General features: G+C 39.8%; 1 protein-coding gene across 1 annotated transcript in view; it reads left to right on the plus strand.

Annotated features, from left to right (window-relative positions):
* LOC132380153 (protein shisa-6-like) overlaps positions 1–19,544 on the plus strand; it is a 568,432-nt gene extending 548,888 nt beyond the window's left edge. Inside the window, exons 7-8 of the mRNA XM_059948780.1 lie at positions 16,722–16,874; positions 18,958–19,544. Of these exons, the coding sequence (XP_059804763.1) occupies positions 16,722–16,874; positions 18,958–19,544 (740 nt within the window). The remainder of the gene's footprint in view (positions 1–16,721; positions 16,875–18,957) is intronic.
* The last annotated feature ends 4,095 nt before the right edge of the window (positions 19,545–23,639 follow it).

Raw genomic sequence — 23,639 nt, forward strand, 5'->3', positions numbered from 1 at the left:
CTTGTAAATCTCCTCTGCACCCTTTCTATGGCTTCCACATCCTTCCTGAGGTGAGGCGACCAGAACTGAGCACAGTACTCCAAGTGGGGTCTGACCAGGGTCCTATATAGCTGTAACATTACCTCTCAGCTCTTGAACTCAATCCCATGGTTCACAAAGGCCAATATTACTTATGCCTTCTTAACCACAGAGTCAATCTGCGCAGCAGCTTTGAGCATCCTGCGGTAATGGTCTCATTTCACCCTCCTATTTCCTCTTTAATATTGTGAACATTTTGACAGAATCAGTACAGAAGCATTTAAATGTATGCACAAACCTAGTCTGTGCTTAAATTAGTAAAGAGATCCCATGGTTTTGGTAAACAGAAGTTCTTACTGAGGCCATCACAGACTTCGTACGAGCTGTCAACTATATTTCAGTTTAAGTCTAACACTGGGTTTGCAATGATGGACCATTTGTTTAAGATTATATAACGTCATTTCCTATATACAAGTGTAAAGGAGAATGAAATAATTGGTACTGGCAGATCCAATGCAGCACAAAAAACACGATAAAATAAGGAACACAATAAAAATAATAATAAAACAAAATAAATACAATATTGCAAAAGTCCACAGCATGCATATGGAGCACTGCAGGAGGGTGTGCAAAGGGTGGCAGAGGAGGTCAGGGGTGAGGGTTTGGTCTGGGTGTAGGTGCTCCCAGCCCTGAGGCACTAGGCAAGGTCATTTGATCCCAAACAATTAGTTTATTGATTATTACAGAATGTCTCTCTGGTGCTTCCAGCTCCCTCCCATCTTCCCTCCCCCTTTCCCTGCCCCCTTCCCACTCTTAGTCCACAATGGAGAGCATTATCAGAATCTGGTTTAGAATCGCCCACATGTATCACGAAATTTGTTCCTTTTCAGCAGCAGCACAGTGCAATACATAAAATTACGATAGCACTGGGCACAAGTCAGTCACTCTATGACTAAGATAGTTTATATACATAAGATTGTTTCTATACATAGATTGTATGTCTATAAAGTGACACCAGGCACAGGAGGGTCTGTACATAAGGTGACTGACCAGAAATGATAAAGTAGTGGTGGTTGGGGTTATGTTGGGGTGGGTTAGTCAGTGAAGGTGCTGATCAGCCTTACTGCTTGGGAAAGTAAATGTTTTTGAGTCTGGTGGTCCTGGCATGGATACTAGGTAGTCCCCTCTCTGAAGGGAGTGGGACATCAACATGACAGAGTGGGGGGTGGACCTTTCATGATATTACTGGCCTCTTGATTGTGTGTAGGCTGGAGCTGGTGATGCTTCGGGCAGTTTTGACTACCCGCTGTAGGACTTTCCAGTCCAAAACAATGCAGCTTCTGTACCGACCAGTGATGCAGCTTGTTAGAATGATTTCTACCGCTTATCTGTAGAATGGCATGAGTACAGATGTGCATTGTTCAGCTCTCATCAGCCCCCTTGGAGTGTAGAGGCATTAGTGAGTTTTCCTGACTGTGGTTGACATGCTCTGGGACTATGAAGGGCGTGAGATGTGCACTCTCAGGAGTTTGAAACCGCTCACAGTTTCCACAGCTCCGCTGCCAATGTAAAGAAGGGTGTGAGTGATTCGAGTCCTCCTGAACTTGATAGCTGTCTCCTTTGGCTTGTTGACGTTGATGAAGAGGTTATTTGCCTGGCAGCAGGTCTCGAGCTCTTCCTCCTCTTTTCTGGGGGCCGTCCTATCATTGTTAGTGATGAACCCAACCACGGTTGTGTCATCAGCGAACTTGACAATGTGATTACCCAGCTGGTTGGCCATGCAGTCATGCGTGACTGCATCTATCTTACATCTATCATTCCATCTAGCCCACCAGAAACAAAGCACTAGTATTCTAATATCCATTTTGATTAATTTTTTCTGACTTACAACTCTAAACTGCTTTGAATTGCCACTACGTCCACTCTAATCATTTCAAATGTTCTCTATTTCTATGATCTCACACTTTACATTAAAATGATTTTAGCACAATTTTCTGCATTTTCTTAACCAATCAATACCCCTGTGTAATTTAATGCTTCCATTCACACTACTAACAATATCACCAATCTTTAAACATTGGAAAGCTTGGATGCATATCTTTCTATCCCCTCATCGAGATTATTTAAAGCAGAATGAATTGCTCTGGCCCCGGTGTAGACTCAGCTGTGTTATATTTGGTTACCTCTTGTAACTCAAGTAGGTACATCTCCCTTACCCTTTTGTCCTATCTCCTCATACATTTTGTATGTGTTGCTTTGGACTTCCAGTATCTGCAGAATTTCTTGAGTTTATCTTTGAACTTTAGGTTTAGCTAACAACCTTCTCTGAGAGGATTTATCACAAGTAAAACATAGAACAGTACAGCACAGGAAGAGGCCTCTCAACCCGTGATGCCTGCACTCAGTAGGACCCCAATTAAACTAATCGCTGTCTGCAATAATTCACATAAATAGCATTCACTACATTAAGACAAAATCATCAGTCATGATCTGACTTTTGCAAACCGTGCTGACTTTCTCTGATCATCTGGAAATTTTCAAGATGGTTAACTATGGAATAGCAATATTCTGTCAATAGATGCTGTACTAAGTGGTCTATAATTTATTTGCAACACACACGCACCATGCTGGAGGAACTCAGCAGCTCAGGCAGCATCTATGGCATCTATGAATAAACTCTCCTTTTACCTTCCTCGCCTTCCTTAAATTGCCGTCTGTCAGATATAATATTCCAGCCTAGGCTAACAATTCCCAAATAACAAATTTGCACTGTTGGTACTTGTTGTTTTTAATTTGTAAAATGAGATTAACTGCCCCGGGGATGTGGCTATTTGCTGGGATTATCTTCCTCATAATCAATATTTTGATTGCATGAATTCCCTTCCATGATTTGGTGTTGACATCCTTGGAATATTCAACTCATCACTTGCTTTCTGAACAGTCACTATCTATGTAAAGTAATTATTAAACATATTTGTCATTATTTTTAATTACAGTAAGTATCAATATTATCAGCTTACAAATTGTTTCTGAGCGAACTTTTTTCACAGTTTTCATTTGATTTTTTGATCTCCCTTTCGAGGACCTTGATTTTGCAGCTCTGAATATGTTTGATCAACGTTTGCGGTTCTTCATGCCTTCCCCAGTTGCCAGTAATTGTGCTAGTCTACGCAAGCTTTATCTTTTACCTTAATGTTGATCCTTGTTTTGCTTTTTGAGCAGCAGCGTTATTACCTCTGAATGGCATGAGCTGATTGTGAACCACATTAAATTATCTTAGAGCATCTTTCACTGACCTCATTGCTTTAATTATTAACACTTTTGCCAGTTTAATGTCAACACTCTTCTACTGAATGGCAGGCGGCCTTTTCTATGTTCAGTGTTAGTACTGCAGTTAATTCTCATTTCCATCTTTCAAAGTTTAACCTGGTCTTATGATTATTATTATTGTCATAGAATAATACATTTCAGAAACAGGCCATTCGGCCCAACTCATCCATGCTAATCAAGATGCCCATCTATGCTTATTCCATTTGCTCATGTTTGATCTGTATCTCTCCAAACTTTTCCTTTCCCAATCAGAGTTTCAATCAGAGTTTGCCTACCATATCTCCTTACTCATGGTATATTTATTGTGATCTCCTCACTCGTTGGTTATGAAGCATTTCAAGCATTACTGTCCCGTACACAATCAAGACATTCTTAGAAGGTTTACCACAAGGTAGTCTGGCTCTCTCAAAACAAATGGAAGTTAGACCTTTGCTTGTATCTATTCTACCATCCCTCAGCCATTCTCATTACTGGGACAGTGAATTGGCTGCAGTGCCTGCACACAACTTGTTATACACTGTGATTTTTTCCCCTTATTTTTATCCACAAAAATAGCCTTTACCTGATTACTTCTTAATTTATTCTGTCTCATCTCTGAGAATATTTCAGCCTTAATTGTAAAGACTACTCATTTCACTCTGCCGTTTTACTGAGTTCTTCTATAGACCTTTGGTAAACTAGTTCCTAGTGTTGACAACTTGTAGCTAAACCTCAGTGATTACAACCGTATTATTCTCTCCAAGATGACCCATTGATTCAATTTGTTGTATTTGTTTAAATGGCTCCTAAAAACAAATCTATTCCTCGGTTTGATGTTTTACATAGAGCTGTTTTTTTCCTTGCTCCTGAGGTAGAGACATCAGTTACACATGTGCTTACTTTGAAGAACTCTGCAGTCTGCAAACTTCCAAACTGCATTGTAAACTCAAAAGCATTTGATGGATTTGGCTCTGTACTTTCTTAAGTTTAGAAGAAATGTGTGGTGGGGGGGGGCAATATCTCATTGAAACCTATCAAATATTAAAAAGCCTGTATGGAATGGCAAGCAGAGGACGTTCCCTATAGTGGGATAGTCTAGAACTAGAGGGCACAGCCTCAGAATAGAAGGACGTCGATTTAGAACAGAGATGAGGAGAAATTTCTTTAGCCAGTGAATGGTAAATCTGTGGAATTCATTGCCACAGATGGTTGTACAGGCCAGGGCATTGGGTATGCTTAATTTGGAGGTTGACAGGTTATTGATTAGTAAATACATCAAAGGTTACTGGAGAAGGCAGGAGAATGGGATTAAAGGGAATAATATATAAGCAATGATCAAATGGCCGAGAAGACTCGATGGGCTGAATGGCCTAACTCTGTTCCTACGTTTTAATGTCTTATGGATAGCTAAATGTATTTATTATGCACTTAGTAAAGCAAGCAAACTCTGGGAATTATTGTTAGTAATCTATGCTCATAGATTATTTCAGACCACGTAATTAAACAAGACAAATATAAAAAGGACATGATTTTATCAGATTATTCTTTACTACTTCTTGCATTTTGAACATTTTGCTTCATGTCAAAATCCTTCAGATAACATTTAAAAAATCAGAATCTGGTAAGAGTGGAAAGGTCTACAAGGCCATAACATTTTCTTTCTTCCCCCCCCACACACACACAAAATGCTGGAGGAACTGAGCAGGTCTTTATCATTTGGTTGTTTGAAATTTGCAATCCAATCTATTAATTGAAGTGGTCCTTAAATTATTTCAGAATTAAGCACCTGTTGTACTAACTGAATAAACCCTTACATTCCTCACATGTGGAAGTGGATTCCTGGAGGGAGATAACAATGTGTTTGCTTACTGCAAACTGTCACAATTACTGTGTGCAGGTGTGCTGATGAAGCGATGGTGTTCTACATCAGTTCACATGCTGCTGTAGCAAAACATCTAATTAGTGCATACCGCCACATCCACTAGCACATAACCTACGCAGGTTCTCAAAGAGGAGAATATAGACATTGTAGGTTACAGCTTACAGTTCAGCAGCAGTTGGTATTTATTTGGAATGTTCTACTGAAAAAGAAGAAAAATGACAGCCTCAGCTACAAATGTTGCAGAACATGGGATAAAGTTCAGAACAAGAATAGGCCCTTTGTCCACAATGTCTGTGCTGATCATGATGCCATTCTAAACTAAACTTGTCTGCCTACATCTTGTGCATATCATTCTATTCACAGCCTGTTTATATGTCTGCCTAACCTCTTCTTAAACATTGCGATCATATCTGTTTCTATCACTTTGTCTGGCAGCAAATTTCAGCGCCAATCACTTTATGTGCAAAAAAACTTATAACTTCACAAAAATTCCCAGTGTTTATTCAGTAATCCAGACAATGAGGGCAATCTTTGCCACGTGCTGCTGATTTCAAGGAGCTATGGATGTACCCCAAGATCCCTCTTCACATCAGTGCTCCTAAGGATTCTACCTTTTTGCTTGCATTTGACTCCAAAATGCTCCACTTTACAGTTGCATGGATTAAACTTCATCTGCCATCTGTTTGCCCAAATTTCCTATTGATCTTTACCCTGCTGCATCCTTTGACAACCTTCCTCACTATACGCAACTACAATTTTTGTCTTCTGCAAACTTACTTAATAGACTACTTACAGTTTTGTGCAAATAACAACAGAGGTACCAACACTGACTCAGTTGTGGATTAATGTCCCCACAAAGTCATCCAGAGTCTTCACCTAACGGAAGATCTCAGTGACATTCAGTCTGGTGACCAAGTAAAATACAAGAGTTCCAGGTACGACCTCCAGAAAGCAATTACACATGCAAAGTGGCAATTCTGGGCCAAACTTGAATCATTGAAGGATTCTCAAGAATGGAGGCAGGGCTTGAAAGCTATCACCTCCTACAAACTGAAACCAAGCAAAAAGATATGACAAGGTTTCACTCTCAGATGAACTTCTAGACTAAATTTGACTGACAAAACATGGAGACACATTCGCAAACTCTCACAGCCCCTGGAAACCCTGTGATTTCAGCCTCTAAGGTCACCGTGAGTGCATCTTTCAGGAGAGTAAGCCTCCCAGAAAGCACCTGGTGCAGATGGGGTACCTGGCCGAGTACTAAAAACCTATGTTAATCAATTAGCTGGAGCGTTCATTGATATTTTTAACCTTTGTCTTCAGTAGTTTGAGTACCAACCTGCTTCAGGCAGCTTTCAATTATACTGGTGCCCAAGAAGAATGTGGTAATCTGCCTCAATGACAATCGTCCACTGGGATGAAGGGCTTTGAGAGGCTGGTGACAAAACATACCAACTCCTGCCTAAGGAGCAGCTTGGATCCGCTCCAATTTACCCACCGAAACAGCAGGTGCCATTTCATCAGCTCTTTTTCTACTTAGAGTGTGAGACTGAACACAGCTCCCATGCCGTATTTAAGTTTGCTGATGGCACTGAATCAAACTAGTGACAAACAGGATATAGGAGGGAGATTGTTAATCTGGCTGAATCATGCCACAACGACAACATCTCACTCAATGTCAGCAAAACCAAAGAGTTGATTATTGACTACAGGAGAAAAGCCCATCGCCCAGTCTTTATTGAGGGATGAGAGGTGGACCGGGTCCTCAGAATTATCATCTCAGGATCTGACATTGGTACACCACATAAAAGGCATTACAGTGCCTCTACTTTCTTAAAAGTCTGTGTAGATTTGCTATGTTATCTTAAAATGACAAACTTATAAAGATACACGAAGGAGAGTATAATGACAGGTTGCATCACCTCCAGAAATGGAAACGCCTACAGAAAGTAATCCCAATCCATCGCAGGTAAAGCCTACTGAGTACAAGGAGCATTGTTGCTGGAAAGCAGCATCCATCATTGAGTACCTCCGTCATACAAGCCATGCACTCTGCCTGCTGCTGCCATCAGGCAGGAGGTACAGGAGCCTCAGGTCCCACACCACCAGGTCCAGGAACAGTCGTTACCCCTCAACCATCAGGCTCTTGAACCGGGGGTGGAGGGGGAGGGTTGTGGATAACTTCACTCAAAATTGCTCACCCCGAACACTAAACTAATCCCACAACCTATGGACTTATTTTAAAAGATTCTACAACTCGTGTTCTTTATTTATGCCTCATTTGTTTGTTTGTTTATTTATTTATTTTGTATTTGCGCAGTTTGCTGCCTTTTACACATTGGTTGTGTACCCTTTGTTCTTTGTTGTGTTTTTTTAAATTGATTCTATTGTGTTTCTTTGTATTTACTATGAATGCGCACAACAAAATGAATCTCAGAGTAGTATATGGCCACTACCTTCTGTCATCTATGGTGAAGTCAATTGTAAATCCAACTTAATAAGTCACTGTGACTCCCAATGCGACTTCATCTTCTGGATTCTGAATATTGTAGTGAGTCTGCTGTAAGTGGCTAGGAGCCAGCTTCCAGAAAGTTTCTGCAATTATCCCAGATTTATATTTGGTTGTTTGCCTTGAATATATCATTAGCCATTCACAAGGATAGTGACACATCAGCTTTCAGCATGGTTAGGTCCAGACAGGATATAATAATGTGTATGAACATTGTGGAAATGGAAACAATGGAGCCCCATCAATATTGTTCCTTTGTTCATTATGGTACTTTACAAAGACTAATATTTCTGATCTTGATGAAATGCTACAATAATGCAATTTCAGTATAAATCATATCCAGTTTAAAATACATGTTCTTTACAGTTGTCGTAGCTGGAGATGGAGTACGGGGTACTGGGGATAATCTTCCAGTACCTATAAAATGCTCCCAATATCTCAAGTAGTCTCTGAAATCCAAGTCCAGCCCCTGGCCTTCATGTATGGCTTAGCTACTAAGCCTGGCAGAACTGTTTTTACTGACAGGAGAAGGGGCAAAGGTGTGTTACTGGCATCTACCAGTCACTCAGGGCAGATGGTGCTCATTAGCCATGGTTGTCAGCTCATCTTGGAGAGCAACTCAGATCTCAAGCCTCCGCTGCCTTATGCCAATACCCGTTCATGGGGAAGGCTTCGGGAGTAAGCTCCTGAGGGGAAAATCTGGTCTGAAGTCCCGAAGTCAGTCCTGCATTTAGTTCAACATGTATCAGTTGTCACAGTGCCAAAGTATATCAGTCTCGGCCGTTCCTTTGGCTTCATCAGCTGTGTGGAGAGGGGGAGCCTGCTGCATGGGCAACAGCTTCTTCTCCGTATCATATTGCCCTGGCTTGCGTATTGACTGACAGTGTAGCACCAACAATATAAACAGCCAGGATGCAACATCCATGGTTGACCCCAACCAATGGAGGGCCTCTCTATGAGAATATATGGGTCAGTCTATGAGTTCTGTGGAAACACAAGTTCAAAGTAAATTTATTATCAAAGTACATATACAACCCCAAGATTCATTTTCTGGTGGGCATACTGTACTTAGCAAATCTATAGAATAGTAACTATAACAAGATCAATGAATACCACACACTGTGCAAATGCAAGTATAAGTAAATCACAATAAATAACAAGAACATGAGATAGAGTCCTCAGAAGTGAAGTCATTAGTGGTGGGAATGTTCCCATGATGGTGCAAGTGAAGTTGAGTGTAGTTATCCCCTTTTATACAAGAGACTGATGATTGAGGAGTAGTAACTGTTCATGAACCTGATGGTATGAGTCATAAGGATCTTGGACCTTCTACCTGAGGGCAGCAGGTCAAAGAGAGCAAGACTTGGATAGCTGGAATCTCTGATGATGAATGCTGCTTTCCTATGGCAGTGTTTCATGTAGACCTATAGAGAATTGGGGTTATCATCATGAGATATGTCATGAAATTTGATTTTCTTTCATGACAGCAGTACAGTGCTATACATAATTACTACAGCACTGTGCAAAAGTTTTAGACACTCTTGCTGTATATCAGTGCCAAACCCTTTTGCACAATATATGTGCACATAAAGTACTTTGTATATTTCTATGGTTGTTTTATCAGAGTATTCCTATAACAATAGTCTTCGCTTGATTTAATTCTGACAAACTTCATATGCTTTGGCCAAAATTAGTATAATTATTCTCCAACCATTATACTATTTTACAATGAATTGTATTAATACTATCTGTTTCCTGCATGAATTTCAGAATTAGAATTAATATACCGCATATATGTCGTGAAATTCGTTAACTTTACGACAGCAGTAAATGAAATATATGACAAATAAACATAGAGAAAAAAGTTACAATAAGTATATATATGTCTGTTAAATAGATAAGTAAGTAAGTAGTGCAAAATAACAGAAATAAAAAACTACTGAGATAATATTCATGGGTTCAATGTCCATTTAGAAATCGGATGGCAGAGAAGAAGCTGTTCCTGAATCGCTGAGTGTGTGCCTTCAGGCTTCTGTACCTCCTTCCCGATGGTAACAGTGTGAAGAGGGCAGGACAGGGTGGTGGGGGTCCTTAATGATGGACACCGCCTTCCTAAAGCATCGCTCTTTGAAGATGTCTTGATACTATGGAGGCTGGAACCCATGATAGAACTGACTAATTTTAAATGTGTCTGCAACTTATTTTGACCTTCTGCAGCAGCCTACTCATCCAGGCTGCAAGATGACTCCCTGAATGCAGTCCTGTCCACTGATTCAAAGCAGTCCTGAAGGTGCTCCTGTGCCTCCCTAGTCCCTATCTTCTTTGTCCTCACTCCTGGTGCTACAGTCTTCAGACTCTGCCTATACTCAGGGAGCAGAAGTACAGCCAGGTGATCAGACTTCCCAAAGTGTGGATGGGGAACAGCACAGATGGCACTCTTGAACTTAAGTGTAATGGTAGTCCAGTGAGGCACTACAGGTTATTTGTTGATAATAAATACTTAGTGACTTTATCAAGCTGGTTAAAATCCCCCAAAATGAAGGGGAAGGCATCGGGATGTGCTGTTCAAAGCCTGTTGATTACATTGCTCAGTTCGTCTGGAGCCTGCTTGACATGAGGCTGAGATAGGATGTATCAAAGTGTACCACTTCCAAAAAGATCACTGAATTCCCTCGCAGCAGGTAAACTGGCTGGCACTTCCAGGAATTCCAGGCCTGGAATTGCGAGGAATTCCAGGCCTGGTGAGCGATATTGGGACGTCACCAACACATTAGTACACCACAAGGAGTTGATCATGAGTCATATATCTCCACCTCTAATTCTGAGAAACTCGACCGATCTATCTTGATGATGTGTTGTGAACCCGTCTATTGGAATCACTGTGCTCAACACGGAAGTGATTCACCAAGATTCCATGAAACAAAAGACACATATATACCTAATGTCCCTCTGATCCAGCACCCTAGCTCTGATATTGTCAAATTTATTTACGAGAGACTGCACATTTGCCAGCAAGATAGTTGGTATAGAAGTCGAAAACCTCGTGTTTTTTTTGAAAATGCACCATCAAACCGGCATGTCAACCCCTCTTTTGCTGGCGGCTTCTTAAAGGGGCATTGTACCGGCCACAGTCCAGTTTATTTCCAAACAGGAGGAAATCTGCAAATGCTGGAAATCCTAGCAACACGCACGAAATGCTGAAGGTACTCAGCAGGCCAGGCAGCATCTAGGAAAAGTGTACAGTCAACATTTCAGGCCAAAACCCTTCACCAGGACCCCAGCATTTTCTGCGTGTGTTTCCTAGTCTATTTCCATCAGTTTTAAGCAGCATAGATCGTTCAATCGCATTAGAACTTCATAACTGAACACACCATCATAAAGGCAGCTGTGGTTCTCCACCACAGTAGGCTAAAACAAGAATATTTGATGTTTTCCATAATTTTCAATGAGAGCTGTCATTAGGGTCATCGATGTTGGTGCCCCAGAAGTAATGGAAATTCAAACTATTTGCTGCAATTAAGAAAATGAACTTACAGCTCTCCCAGAGCTCTCATCCTTGGAAAGTACAGAAGAAGTTCTTATATTGCAGGGCAGCCTGTATATATAACACACTTATTTCCTTTGATGAACTAGCTGAGTTGTGGATGCAAAATTGGAACATCCATGAGTGATCAGCCAGCTTTGTCTGCGTGTATTGTCTCTGTCATTGTCTGGATGTTCAGCGTTTCTACCAAATCAAAAGGTCTTAACTTTAAGCTCAGCCAGCACATCACAAGGCCACTGTTCTGTGTTGCACATTGAAAAGGTGCATAATGGGAACCATAGAACATTACAGCACAGAAACAGGCCTTTTGGCCCTTCTTGGCTGTGCCGAACCATTTTTCTGCCTAGTCCCACTGACCTGCACCTGGACCACATCCCTCCATACACCTCTCATCCATGTACCTGTCCAAGATTTTCTTAAATGTTAAAAGAGAGCCTGCATTTACCACTTCACCTGGCAGCTAATTCCACACTCATAATATTGGAACATACCAACTAAAGTGGCCACTAACAGATACAAATATTCTGCTATTTATTAACTGGTGTAGTGTCTTGGTGCAAACATTTCTAAGTGTATCCATCATCAATTGAGCACATTTGATGTGTGTTTTTTTTCATCCTGTAATAGAAAGGCCATATAAATCCTTATTATTTTACAGTCATTGCATTATATTACTAGTTATTACTAGCTATCCTAGTATATATTAAGCATAAATTATTAACAGGATCTTTTCCATTAATGATTAGCTCTCTCATTCTTATGAAACAATGCAAAGTAAAATTGGATTCCAGCGTGTGATTTATCTTGATAATTTCTTTTTAACATATTCTGTTTTTGCATAATAGTTACCAATTCCTGCAATTTTATTAAATCTGTCAATGTTTAATCAACTCATATCATTCATTTCCTACTTGGATTAAAGGCTAGCTAAGTTGAAAACTAAATCGTATTTTCCCACAATGTAAAGTGAAGAGAATATTTTATAAATGTTGGTATATTTGTCTTGAAGCTGATACAAACTCAAAGAGAATTTCAACATTATTTAATGAAAATTCCCCATCATAATATGAAGAATGAAAATTGAGAAAACTTGTTGGCAGCTACAGTACAATTTTCATTCTTGTTGTAATAATCCTGCGTTGACAGCTTCACCATTTTGCAATAATTTCTGCTGAAAGGGATTTCCTTTTGGGTTTGTGATGGGCTAATACTTGTCACTATCTTAAGAAGGTGCTGCCCATCCTTATTATTCAATTGTCAAAATTAATAGTATTTTAATGATACCTTAAGCAAATTAAGTTAATGCAAGGGCTGAAAGTGTTTAGGGTCTGGGATATATAGGAATTTAAAATTAATCCTTGGATAATTGCTGTGTGTAAACCAAAGAGAAAAGTCATAGGGCATTAAAACTGAGATTATTTATGAGGTTTCTTTGTCTGTAGTAATATACATAGTCAGAAAGAAAGCCCTGGCTGACTGAGGGACTCATTGATTCATTTGAAGAATAGGAAATGGTAGCCTTCTGATTAGTGCATGAAGGGAAATTATGCTTGAAAATAGTATGTTCACTGCTCAACGGTGATGGCTTGCTAGGGATGTTTGAATACTGCAGTACATGGATAAAACCACCAGATGAACATGCAGCTGGAGTTTTTAATGCCTAATAGTACGATATGCACTGAAATCCAGTGCCCCCTCCCCAGGTACAGCATGATTCCTGGGGGTTTGCATTGAGTACAGTGTCTCTGCCATGGTTGAGAATTGCATCCGCCTCCCAAAAATATAATTCTCAAAAGTCAAGTCAGGTCAAGTCACTTTTATTGTCATTTCAACCATAACTGCTTGTACAGTACACAGTAAAAATGAAACAACATTCCTCCAGGACTATGGTGCTACATGAAACAACACAAAACTACACTAGACTACTTGAAACAACACAAAATTACACCAGACTACGTGAAACAACGCAAAATTACATTGGATTTCAGACCTACACGGGGCTACATAAAGTGCACAAAACAGTGCAAGACAGTACGATAACTAATAAACAAGACAATAGGCACAGTGAAGGGCAAATTACAACACAATAACAAATGATGTAAATGTAAATGTAAACAAGGTTTTAGCTGGAATTGAGAAAGAAATGAGCAAAAATTGCAAAGGGAATGGAGAGTGGTGTTCAGGGGAGGAAGGGAGGGAGGGAGAGAGAGAGAGAGAGAGAGAGAGAGTGTGTGTGTGTGTGTGTGTGTGTGTGCGTGCATGTGTCAGACTAGACTCTGGGAATTGAGGAGTCTAATGCTTGGGGGAAGACAACACTACAATCACGTTAACCTGCAGGGCATTTTACCCAAATTCCACATGTCACCACGGCCACCAGGGGAACAAATAGACATGACCATCTTCATACAAATAGACATGGTACTTACAAAGCTATCCCACACTCTCACCTCAGTCTCTCTGACCACATCTCCATAATGTTAATCCCAGCATACTGACATCTGCTGAAACCAGTCAAGAGAAACCATCACTGTATTGCCTAAGGAGGCAACCTCTATATTTCAGGACTGTTTTCAACAGACTAACTGACAGGTATTCAATACTGCTGCTGTTTGCTGCCACAAACAGAAAAGATACAGACCTCAAGGAATATTCCTCATCCATCACCAATTACATTAGTAGGTGTGTAGGTGATGTTGGTACTTTAAGGGCGGTCTTCTCGTGGCCCAACCTGAGCACTAGCTGAACGCTGAGCAGAGGCGTGTTCCCTACTAAAAGCCCGTGACAATGCTTTCAGGTCTGGTGACAGAACAGCTCTCACAGCAGCAAGAAGAAACCTCATCTTAGGCTTCAAGAGGGAAAAGTTTACCTACACTCAAAAAAAATCAGGAACACCTGTCAAATAACCAACATATGTGGCTGGGCATCAAGGGCATTACTGACTACATAAGGAAAAACAGCATGAACTGCCTCCCAGCCTGACACTCCAAACAACTTCTAAACAAGCTTCGAGGCACGTGACACCACGCTGGCCACAGAAACTACCCCCCCCCCACCCCCCACCCCACACACACACACAAGTGTGTAGCCACTGTCTAAGAGCAGTAGAGATAGGAAGGACTTGGCTGAGAGTCAACCTCTATAATGGCTTGGGGGAGACTACCTCTGGGCCAGACTACATCCGAGGACAAATACTCAGGCTGTGTCCATACCACTCACTGATGACTTCATGGACATTTTCAACACTTCACTCATCTAGGCTGTTATTTCCATATTGGCCACCATCATCCCTACATCAAGGAACTCTACACCTTCAGAACTAAGTGACTATGCCTGGTGGAACTGAAACAATCATCATGAAGTGCTTTGAATGGCCAGTAATGACACATATCAAAAACTCGATTCCTGCCATATTGGTCATTCACCAATAAGCTCACTGACAAAATCAATGTACAACAGATCCATAGCATCTGTCATGCATCTGGTCCTGACGTACCCAGAAAAGAAGAACACTTATATCAGAATGCAGTGTCTGGATTTCAGTTTGGCATTCAACACTATTGTCCCACAGACCTTGGCGAACAAACTCCTAATGCTCGGTCTTAAATACACCACTTTTTAACTGAGTGTTGGTCTTCCTAATTAATAGACTTTAGACGATCAGGATTTACAACTGCTCCTCCCTCCCTCATCTTCAACACGGGTGCCCCCAGGGCTGTGTGCTGGACAGTCTGCTCACCTCTGGCTGTATGGCCAAATGCCCGAGTAATCACATTGTCAAATTTGCATACAACATGACAATGGTGGGACGCATCACAATGATGAGACGGCCTATGGAGAGGAGGTGGAAGAGCTGGAGAGCAGGCAAATAGCCTCTTGCTCAATGCCAACAAGATGCAGTGAAGATGGTTATTGACTTCAGGAGAACCTGCACCACTCACAACCCCTTTACGTCGGTGGCATGGCAGTGAAATCTGTGAGCAGATTCCAGCTCCTGGGAGTGCACACCTCACACACCCGCTCATGGTTCCAGGAGACATTCTACACAATCAATAAATCTCACCAACTCAACTTCCACTGAGGATGAGTTGAATTATGCAGATCTACGCACACCCTTCTACAGGCATGCAGTAGAGAACACCCTAACAAGTTGCATCACGGCATGCAATGGAAACTGGACAGGAAGGTGCTACAATGAGTAGTCAGTACTGCTCAGTGTGTCACTGGCCCCACCAGTCTAGCCGGCATCAAGGACACATATACAGAAAAGGCCCAGTAACATCTCACCATGCTCATAGACTGTGTGACCCACTCCCATCAGGGAGGATGCGACGTAATCATTACTTTACATAACCACTGCTTTAATTATTTGCTGTTAATCACCTTCTGTACAGACACTCCTGTACCTAGCATTTGTTTACAGACATACAATCTGTATACAGATTGTATACAGGTATATAACCTATGTTATGTATTTATATTTATTGTGTATTTTATTGTCATTATATTCTTTATCTTATTGTGTTCTTTTTTGTTCTGCATTGAATCCAAAATAACAATTATTTTATTGTCCTTTGCACTTGGGCGCTGGAAATGACATTAAATGATTTTGAATCTTGAATGCTATCATAGTGTCTATGGTGGGGGATGGGGGGTTTCAGTGGAATGGTTGCAGATCAAAAGTAGGATTGGCGGGTAAAAGGGACCAATCAGTAGGTAGGTGGGTTGGTTTAGGGTTAGTAGAGGGATCAAACTGAATGACAGCAGAGACTGCTTTGGTAGAGATGTCAAGGAGGTGTTTGGATGGAGGAAGAATGTTGTAGGTAGTGATAATGGAGGTGCAGGTGTTCTTGGGCTAATGGGTAACCAAGAAGTGAGGTTGTCAGTGGTTGGAGAATGTGGGCAGATAAGGAGAATAGGTCAAGTTGGGTCTTTGCAGGAATGGAAGACCCGTAAGGAAAATTGGTTGGTTGGTTTATTATTGTCACCTGTACTGAGGTACAGTGAAAAGCTTGTCTTGCATATTGTTCATACAGATCAATTCATTACTCAGTGCATTGAGGTGGGATAAGGAAAACACAATAACAGAATGGAGAAATCATGCATTCATTCCGTGTGTATTAGACTCACAATTTTCCATTACATTTTATGTTTACTGTTAAAAGAATAAGATTATACGTGGGCAACTAATGTTGGTTTCTGCTCTCGTTAACTGAGGGGAAAAAAATTAACCAGAATTACGATTGCTAATTCTCATGAAATGTCATTTTTATGGGACATGCAAAAATGGAAGTTGGACTAGCTCTGACAACCATTTTAAAAGGTCATTCGATCAACATACTTAGCGTGGAGCAATTTCTTTCATATGTTCTATACCTTTCAAAGGTGAAGTGGAGGAGACATATGTTGTTGAACTTTCACATTAGTCATTCTTAAACAAATCTTTTTTTTAACCTCCACAGAAAAACCTCGGATGAACAGTATTCTTACTTCTGCGACCGAGCCATATGACCTGTCCTTCTCAAGGTCTTATCAGAGTCTGTCACACCTTCCACCATCGTACGAGTCTGCAGTCAAATCTGACATAAGCAAGTATTCTTCACTAAAACGATTAAGTAGGTGTCCCATAATTTTCCATTAACATTATTTTGCACCATGCCTAGGATCTTGGATCTGGTAACTTATTTTATTTTTAAATGCCACAAACTTGTCTTGGTCTTTCAGTGTCCCAGCTGTTGCTCAAGCAAGAGTAACAACTGTTCAACTTCATGCTGACGCATTCTTCATAGATGGTCAAGACCTGATTGCCATTATGAAGTCTTACAGACATTGCAGCTCGAGCAGGGCTGGTTACAGTTCGATGTGGTGTTACATGAAATGCGGATGCTGGAAATCCGAAATAAAATCAGGATATGCTGAAAACATTCAGCAGGTCAGGCAGCATCTATGGAAAGAGAAACAAGCTAACATTTTACATTGACGATCCTTCATTCTCAGCAAGTACTTCCACCTGTAATGTTATTTCTGTTTCTCATTGTAGAGATGCTGCCTATCGAGCTGAGATTTTATTTTAAATGTGTTCTTACTTTATGTTGTGACATCTATCAAAGATAGCATTATTATACCTCTAGTTTTGTCGCAGACCAGCTGGAGAGACCACCGAAAATCGCCCTTTAACAGAGCACAATAGTACTGTCAGAAGCAAGAGTTCAGGGTGCTGATAAGCTAATCCTCCTTGTAGCTGACAGGAGTCAAGGACATGCCTCCCTGACCTCTGACTGTGGGAGAAGGATCATTGTGAAAATACTGTTCTCTTTCGCTGTGGTGAATAAAGTCTGTTCTGCAATGTGAATGAAGCCAATTGCATAGAATCAGCTATCTTAGGATTTCACACAAACATTTTCTTCTTAAAGTAATTCTATCTGGTAAAATATGATCAATGAATGTCTGATGGGGTTGAAATAAGAAATCAAGTTATTGGCCATGCTGACTAGAAGGACTGGGTGCAATAATATCAAGAATCTAATAATAAGAGGGATGTAAGAGGAATCTAATCATAAGGAGAAGGAGGAAATATAACAAAAGGTGTCATAAACAAAGATAATTGTCATAAAGAATTGGAACAATGTAAAGAAAAGCAGATCATTCTTAAAAAAAAGATTATGAATCCTTACAAACAAGGTATTGGGTATTGAAGATGGCAATTATTTGGGTAAAGTAAAGGGAATGAAATTATATAAATTTGAAAATGATGCCAAACCTTAAGTCTGTGAAATGTAAGAAGAAGATATTAAAATATAAAAAGAAAACAATTTAAAGGTGATTTTAACTTTAAAAAAAAGTAAGCACACACATAAGTTGCAACAAATATTAACAAATAAAACACAAGAAAGGTGCCTGAAATTTCCTGAAAATATAAGAAGATGGAACATTTTACCAGGCCTGGTGAGGTAACCTTGAATAACATACAGTAGACAGAAATAACTTCATAATTGCCAGTCTTATGCAAGCACAATGATTTCACATCGGACAACTGAGTCAAGTGAGATGTATGTACCATGATAGTTGCAGTTACGCTGCTGATGCCTGTCTACATCAGCTATGTTTGTTCATTTATACCTGTCCTCATGGGAGACATTTCTGTCAGTCTTTACCTGTCAGAAAGGAAGCTCATGCATTCCACAATCAAATGCATTCTATGTTGCACATACCTCTGCATGAATATCTATGAATAGTTTTGTTAATAAAATCATTCATGATTGTTGTACTACAGAAAAGTACACAAGTCTTACATGTTGCTTAGTACAGTTGATTGAAACCTAAATGTTCTAAATAAAATTACATTTAAGGCTGTGTTTCTTGTTTTTTAACCAAATCCAGAACTGGATTGTGGGTTGGTTTGAAAGAGTAAGCTTATGGTAAGAGCTTTGCTGATTTTTTTACTGTTATTAAAAATTCTACTGAATAATAGCCCTATTTTGTAATATACAGCAAGAGGGGATAAACAAAGGGAACCCCTTCAAACTATTTACATCTAGTTTATATTCCTGGAATCTGAGAGCATCTTCTTTGAAAATGGGACTACCCGAATGAAAATTGGATAAGGGACAGCCTTAATTGTGGTTAATGCATTCTTTCAGAAATGTAAGATCTTTTGTTGATGGCAATCTAAAATGTGATTTTAACTCATCCCCGCAGGTGAGAAGGAGATGGATGAATACTACATGAAAAGAAGGCATCTTCCAGACTTGGCAGCAAGAGGAACTCTGCCTCTCCATGTTATTAAAATGAATCAGGAACACAGTAACCATAGGGAAAGGCCGAGGCGACCAGAGCGAGCCATGTCACAGGACAGAGTCCTGTCCCCAGAGAGAGACATGCCTCAAGAATGTGTCTTGTCTTATGAGCGCATCCTATCTGATGAACAACTATTGTCAGCTGAACGCCTTCAGTCCCAGGATCCTCTACTCTCTCCAGACAAAGTTATGTCCCTCAAACGCTCCGCATTCCGTGAGAAGGCCATGTCCAGGGCTTTGTCTCAATCCCACACAGATGTCTTTGTATCTACACCCATCTTAGATCGTTATAAGATGACAAAAATGCACTCACATCCCAGTGCCTCAAACTCTTCGTCCAATACCTTAAGTACAAATCAGACGAATCACACTGCTGCTAAGCGACATGCCTTTGCTTCACGTCGGCACAACACAGTGGAACAGCTCCACTATATCCCAGGACATCACCGTAATTACCATACAGCCAGCAAAACAGAAGTGACTGTTTGATCTTAAAAAAGTCAGTTGCCGATTCTACAGTAACAAGAGTGTAGAAGGTTTTGTCAGTGAACCACAGGACAATGGCACTGTCAGACTACACTAATTACTCACACTCTAATTTCTGATATGTTATTTAGGCAAATGTATTTGTTTATCTAAACAAAATGGTATACTATACAAGGCTTCAGTCTTTTCAGAGATACTTAACATCAATTCCTAGTTTTATTCAAGGTTTTCATTTTAGTTGGTACATTAGCACAACAGAAGGTGGTGAACCATCCAGGTCACCTGACAGTTTCTATCAAAGGAAGCCATGTGGTATGGTAATCGATGGAACAGGCTCAGAGCAACAAGATCAGAGGTTAAATTTCAAACCGACTACTATTGCTACTTCTGGAGATTGAAATTATTTGTTTGAAAGAGAGTGATTTTTAATTTGGGAAACAGAATTGTTCAGATTACTCGACGTGAAAACAAAGACGCTTGTACCATATCATCCCAAACAGTGCGTTAAGGTTTTCCATCTTCTAAGCATGTACAGTTAAAATTTAATTAGGCCAACTCATCGGTAACCATTTCCGTACACAAGATTGGGGCACAGCTGGCTTTTCTTCCATGCTTATTTGGCCCGTTGAATGGTTGCTTAGAATTCCAGGTGGTCAAGTAGTATCATTATAGAAAGAATTAAAAATTGCATTATTGAGCACTTTTGATAAGTGGTAATGAGTTCCATAATTTTTTTTCCCAACAGTATGACTTTTTTTTACTGAGCGGAAAAATTTCTGAGAAATCTGTAGCATTTACAAGATAAGAGTTTAATTTTGTGGGCATGGGACTCTGTAAATGAATTTTTGAACCTAGGAGGATGTTGCTTATCTTTCTTTTTAATGGACTTTATTATCAGGTTCACTTCTGACATATGAAATGCCACACAGGCATTGAAATCACTAATCATGCCAAAGTGCTCAATTTGGTGATGGTCTGAGGTGAACCTTGTGAATCATTTATTTACGTCAGTCAACAAGAAGAGGTGGTACCCAAGAACTTACAGGCATGCAGACAACATAAAGAGAGCTGTAGAAGGTGGAGGAAAGCAACTTCATACATTTGTAATGACAGGAGTGCCATGTTTCATTGTTTTCTTTTTTTTCTTTTGTTCTGTACTTCATCCTTCTCTTATTTTATATGTACTTCACTGTATTCAGTGTTTCATCTGTTCAGCATCAATTATTTATTTTACAACGTCTGCACACATTTGTTGTTTTTAGTTTTCCAACACATTCCCCTTGTTATTTCCCATTCACCTTTACTCTCCTTAAGCGCTGATGATTTGTCTCACGGTTTGGGTTCGATAGGCACCGTGCTCGTCTGGACATGAAGTGCAGTAGTGTGGAGTACTGGCACAACCTAATGATGGAATTCAGCATTTTAAAAAAAAAAGTGCACAGGACTCTTAGGCTGGATCTGGAAGTCGATATCCCCACAGATTAGCATGCTAAGTATTCATTCAGATCTGCTGCTTGCAAAATTGATGGAGCCTCTGGATTTGTAAAACAAAGTATGTTAAAATTGTAATTTGCAAGTTTGAAGCAATATATAAATATTGGACAAGTGCTGGCCTGTTGAGGCATGTATTGTATAGTGTTGAATGATGTTTATGTCATTGAATGGCTTGTGGTGACTTTACACACAAGTGGAAGAGATCCTATAATGTAGCAGTGGTGTGATCTTCTGTGTTATATTGGAGGCTTGGAAATGTACTTGGAATTTTTTTGTGCAACTTAGGCCATTATGTAATAATTATCTAGTTAGATATGGATTTTATCTTCATTAGCAAGTTCTTAAACAGTGAGTGCATCACAACTAAAAATCTGATTAGATGATGATTTGAAATCTTATGTTATTTTAGTTATCTGAACACTTACAAAAAACTTCAGGCTCACACATGTCTCCTGTCATGATTATTCCTTTGTAATGTGTATGAGTATCAGCATTACACATTATCTACCAGTATTGGTGAGATTCAACCTCATAACCATACAGGCAAATGAGGAATGTGCATTGTATTGCTTTAGAACAACTTACACTGTAGTGAGTGAAGTATGATCATAGTCTAAAAAACCTTTTTGCAGCAATTTAACATTTCTTTTTGAAGGTCAAGATTCAAATCCTAGTTTTCGCTATATATTTAAAATTAAATTTTCCATGCATTTAGACAGGTTGGTAAAGAAGCTTGTTGGCATGTTTGATTAATTCATCTTGAAAGACAGGAAGGCAAAGGAAGCATTAGAGAGGGTCAACATGCTATCATCAAGTGCAGAACCATACTGGTGGCAGTGATGCAGGCATTCATTGTCTAGGCTTACTGACTCAATAAGGACCAATAAAGTGTAGAGGCAGTGTAATAAAAGGATGACTTATTCGTTTATAAAAGAATTACTCCTCAGACACCTTTTCCTCGTCAGTTGATGCTGCTTCATGGGCATTTTTTTAATACCTCAATACTTGCAGGTGAAATTAGTCTTGTGGCTGACAGCGTGAGCAGCTAATTGCTTATAACATCAAGTTATCAGTCATTTTCTGTGTTTTGGTCATTGCAGTGAAACGGAAGACTGACCAAAAAATAAACCAAAAGTTACAGTGTAATCAGTTTGCCGCAAACATTAATATTTGTCTTATATATGATTGAGGCTTTTTTTTACTCAGTACAGATCATGTCAGCCACAAAGCTTAGGGCAGCAAGGAGAAACTTTAATCAGTGGCGAGCTCGCCCAGAAAATCGGTATGGTTAAAACTGCAATGCAAAAGCAGAGATCAAAGTGGGAGAAGTATGCAAAGGTGGAAGAAGGTTTATAGTTTTTAAAGGATCTAGTACACCACTGTTATTCTTTGTATTTTATCTGTAAATAATACAGTGACACCAACTAAATAAAAGTGATGCTTTCAAGCTAATGTACATTTTATTGATTAAAGCACAACAATAGTTACAGCTTGCTATTTAGAAGGGTGTTACAGTCCCTCTACAATGTTAAAGTGGTGTTGCAAATCTGAAGTGCAAATGTTTAAAGGGTTATTTAGGTTGTTACAGTGTAAAGTATGAAATTTACAAGTAGATTGTAGGCAGGTGCCCTTGAGAAATTACATTCCAGAGGATAAACTATGAGAAATTTAGCATGAGATAGAGATAGAGTAATCATTTGACTAATCCTCAAATAATAGCATAATTTAAACAACAGTTGATTTGAAAACTGTATAATTATTTAGTCATTTGTTGGGATATTTTGCCATTATAAATCAGATTTCTAGGTATCTTCTACCAGCAAAGCTTCTAGAATGAGTAAAAGTGACTCCCTGATGTTGTTGCAAGAGTGAAGCAGGCTCTCCTGAAATTAAAGAAGCCAGCGCTTGTTAGATGTCTCAGAAACGAGTAGCTCACCTTCACAATGGTCCACAGTATGATCAACACCCACCTGTCAATATTATTGTTCCCTTTGGATGACAACCACTTTTTAAATCATTATTATCCATCCTATCTTGCTGAGATAAACGCAGCATCGATCATGAGTTTAACCTGAGTTCTTATCAGTTAGGAAATGTTGGATTTGGAATACCTCCAATTTGGCTACAAAACAAAATCAGCATCAGAACTTATCATTTATTACTTTACTGTTCCCTTTATTATTTTCCTAGTTATTTAGTCGCTATGGACATTATTGTGTTCTTCCAGGGCCCCTGTTGTATTTATTGCCTATTCTTATCCTAAGTACACTGACTTAACCAAGTTCCAGTGGGAATGCATATGCCCTGACCCACACACTGGCTGTGTTCTAAAGTATTGCTTTGTTCCAAGTTTTAGCTCAGCATAACACTTAACAACCTGGCCAAGATTTCTTAAAACATAAGACTATAAGATATAGGAGCAGAATTAGGCCATTTTGCCCCATCGAATCTGCTCCATCATGCCTGATCAATTTTCCCTCTCAGCCCCAGACTCCTGCCTTCTCCCCATATCCCTTCATGCCCAGACCAATCAATCTGCTAACCTCTGCCTGAAATGTACCTTAAAGGCAGTGATTGATAGATCCTTGATTTCTTGGTCACAGG

This window comes from Hypanus sabinus, chromosome 23 (genome assembly GCF_030144855.1).
Source record: "Hypanus sabinus isolate sHypSab1 chromosome 23, sHypSab1.hap1, whole genome shotgun sequence".
Lineage (NCBI taxonomy): Eukaryota > Metazoa > Chordata > Chondrichthyes > Myliobatiformes > Dasyatidae > Hypanus > Hypanus sabinus.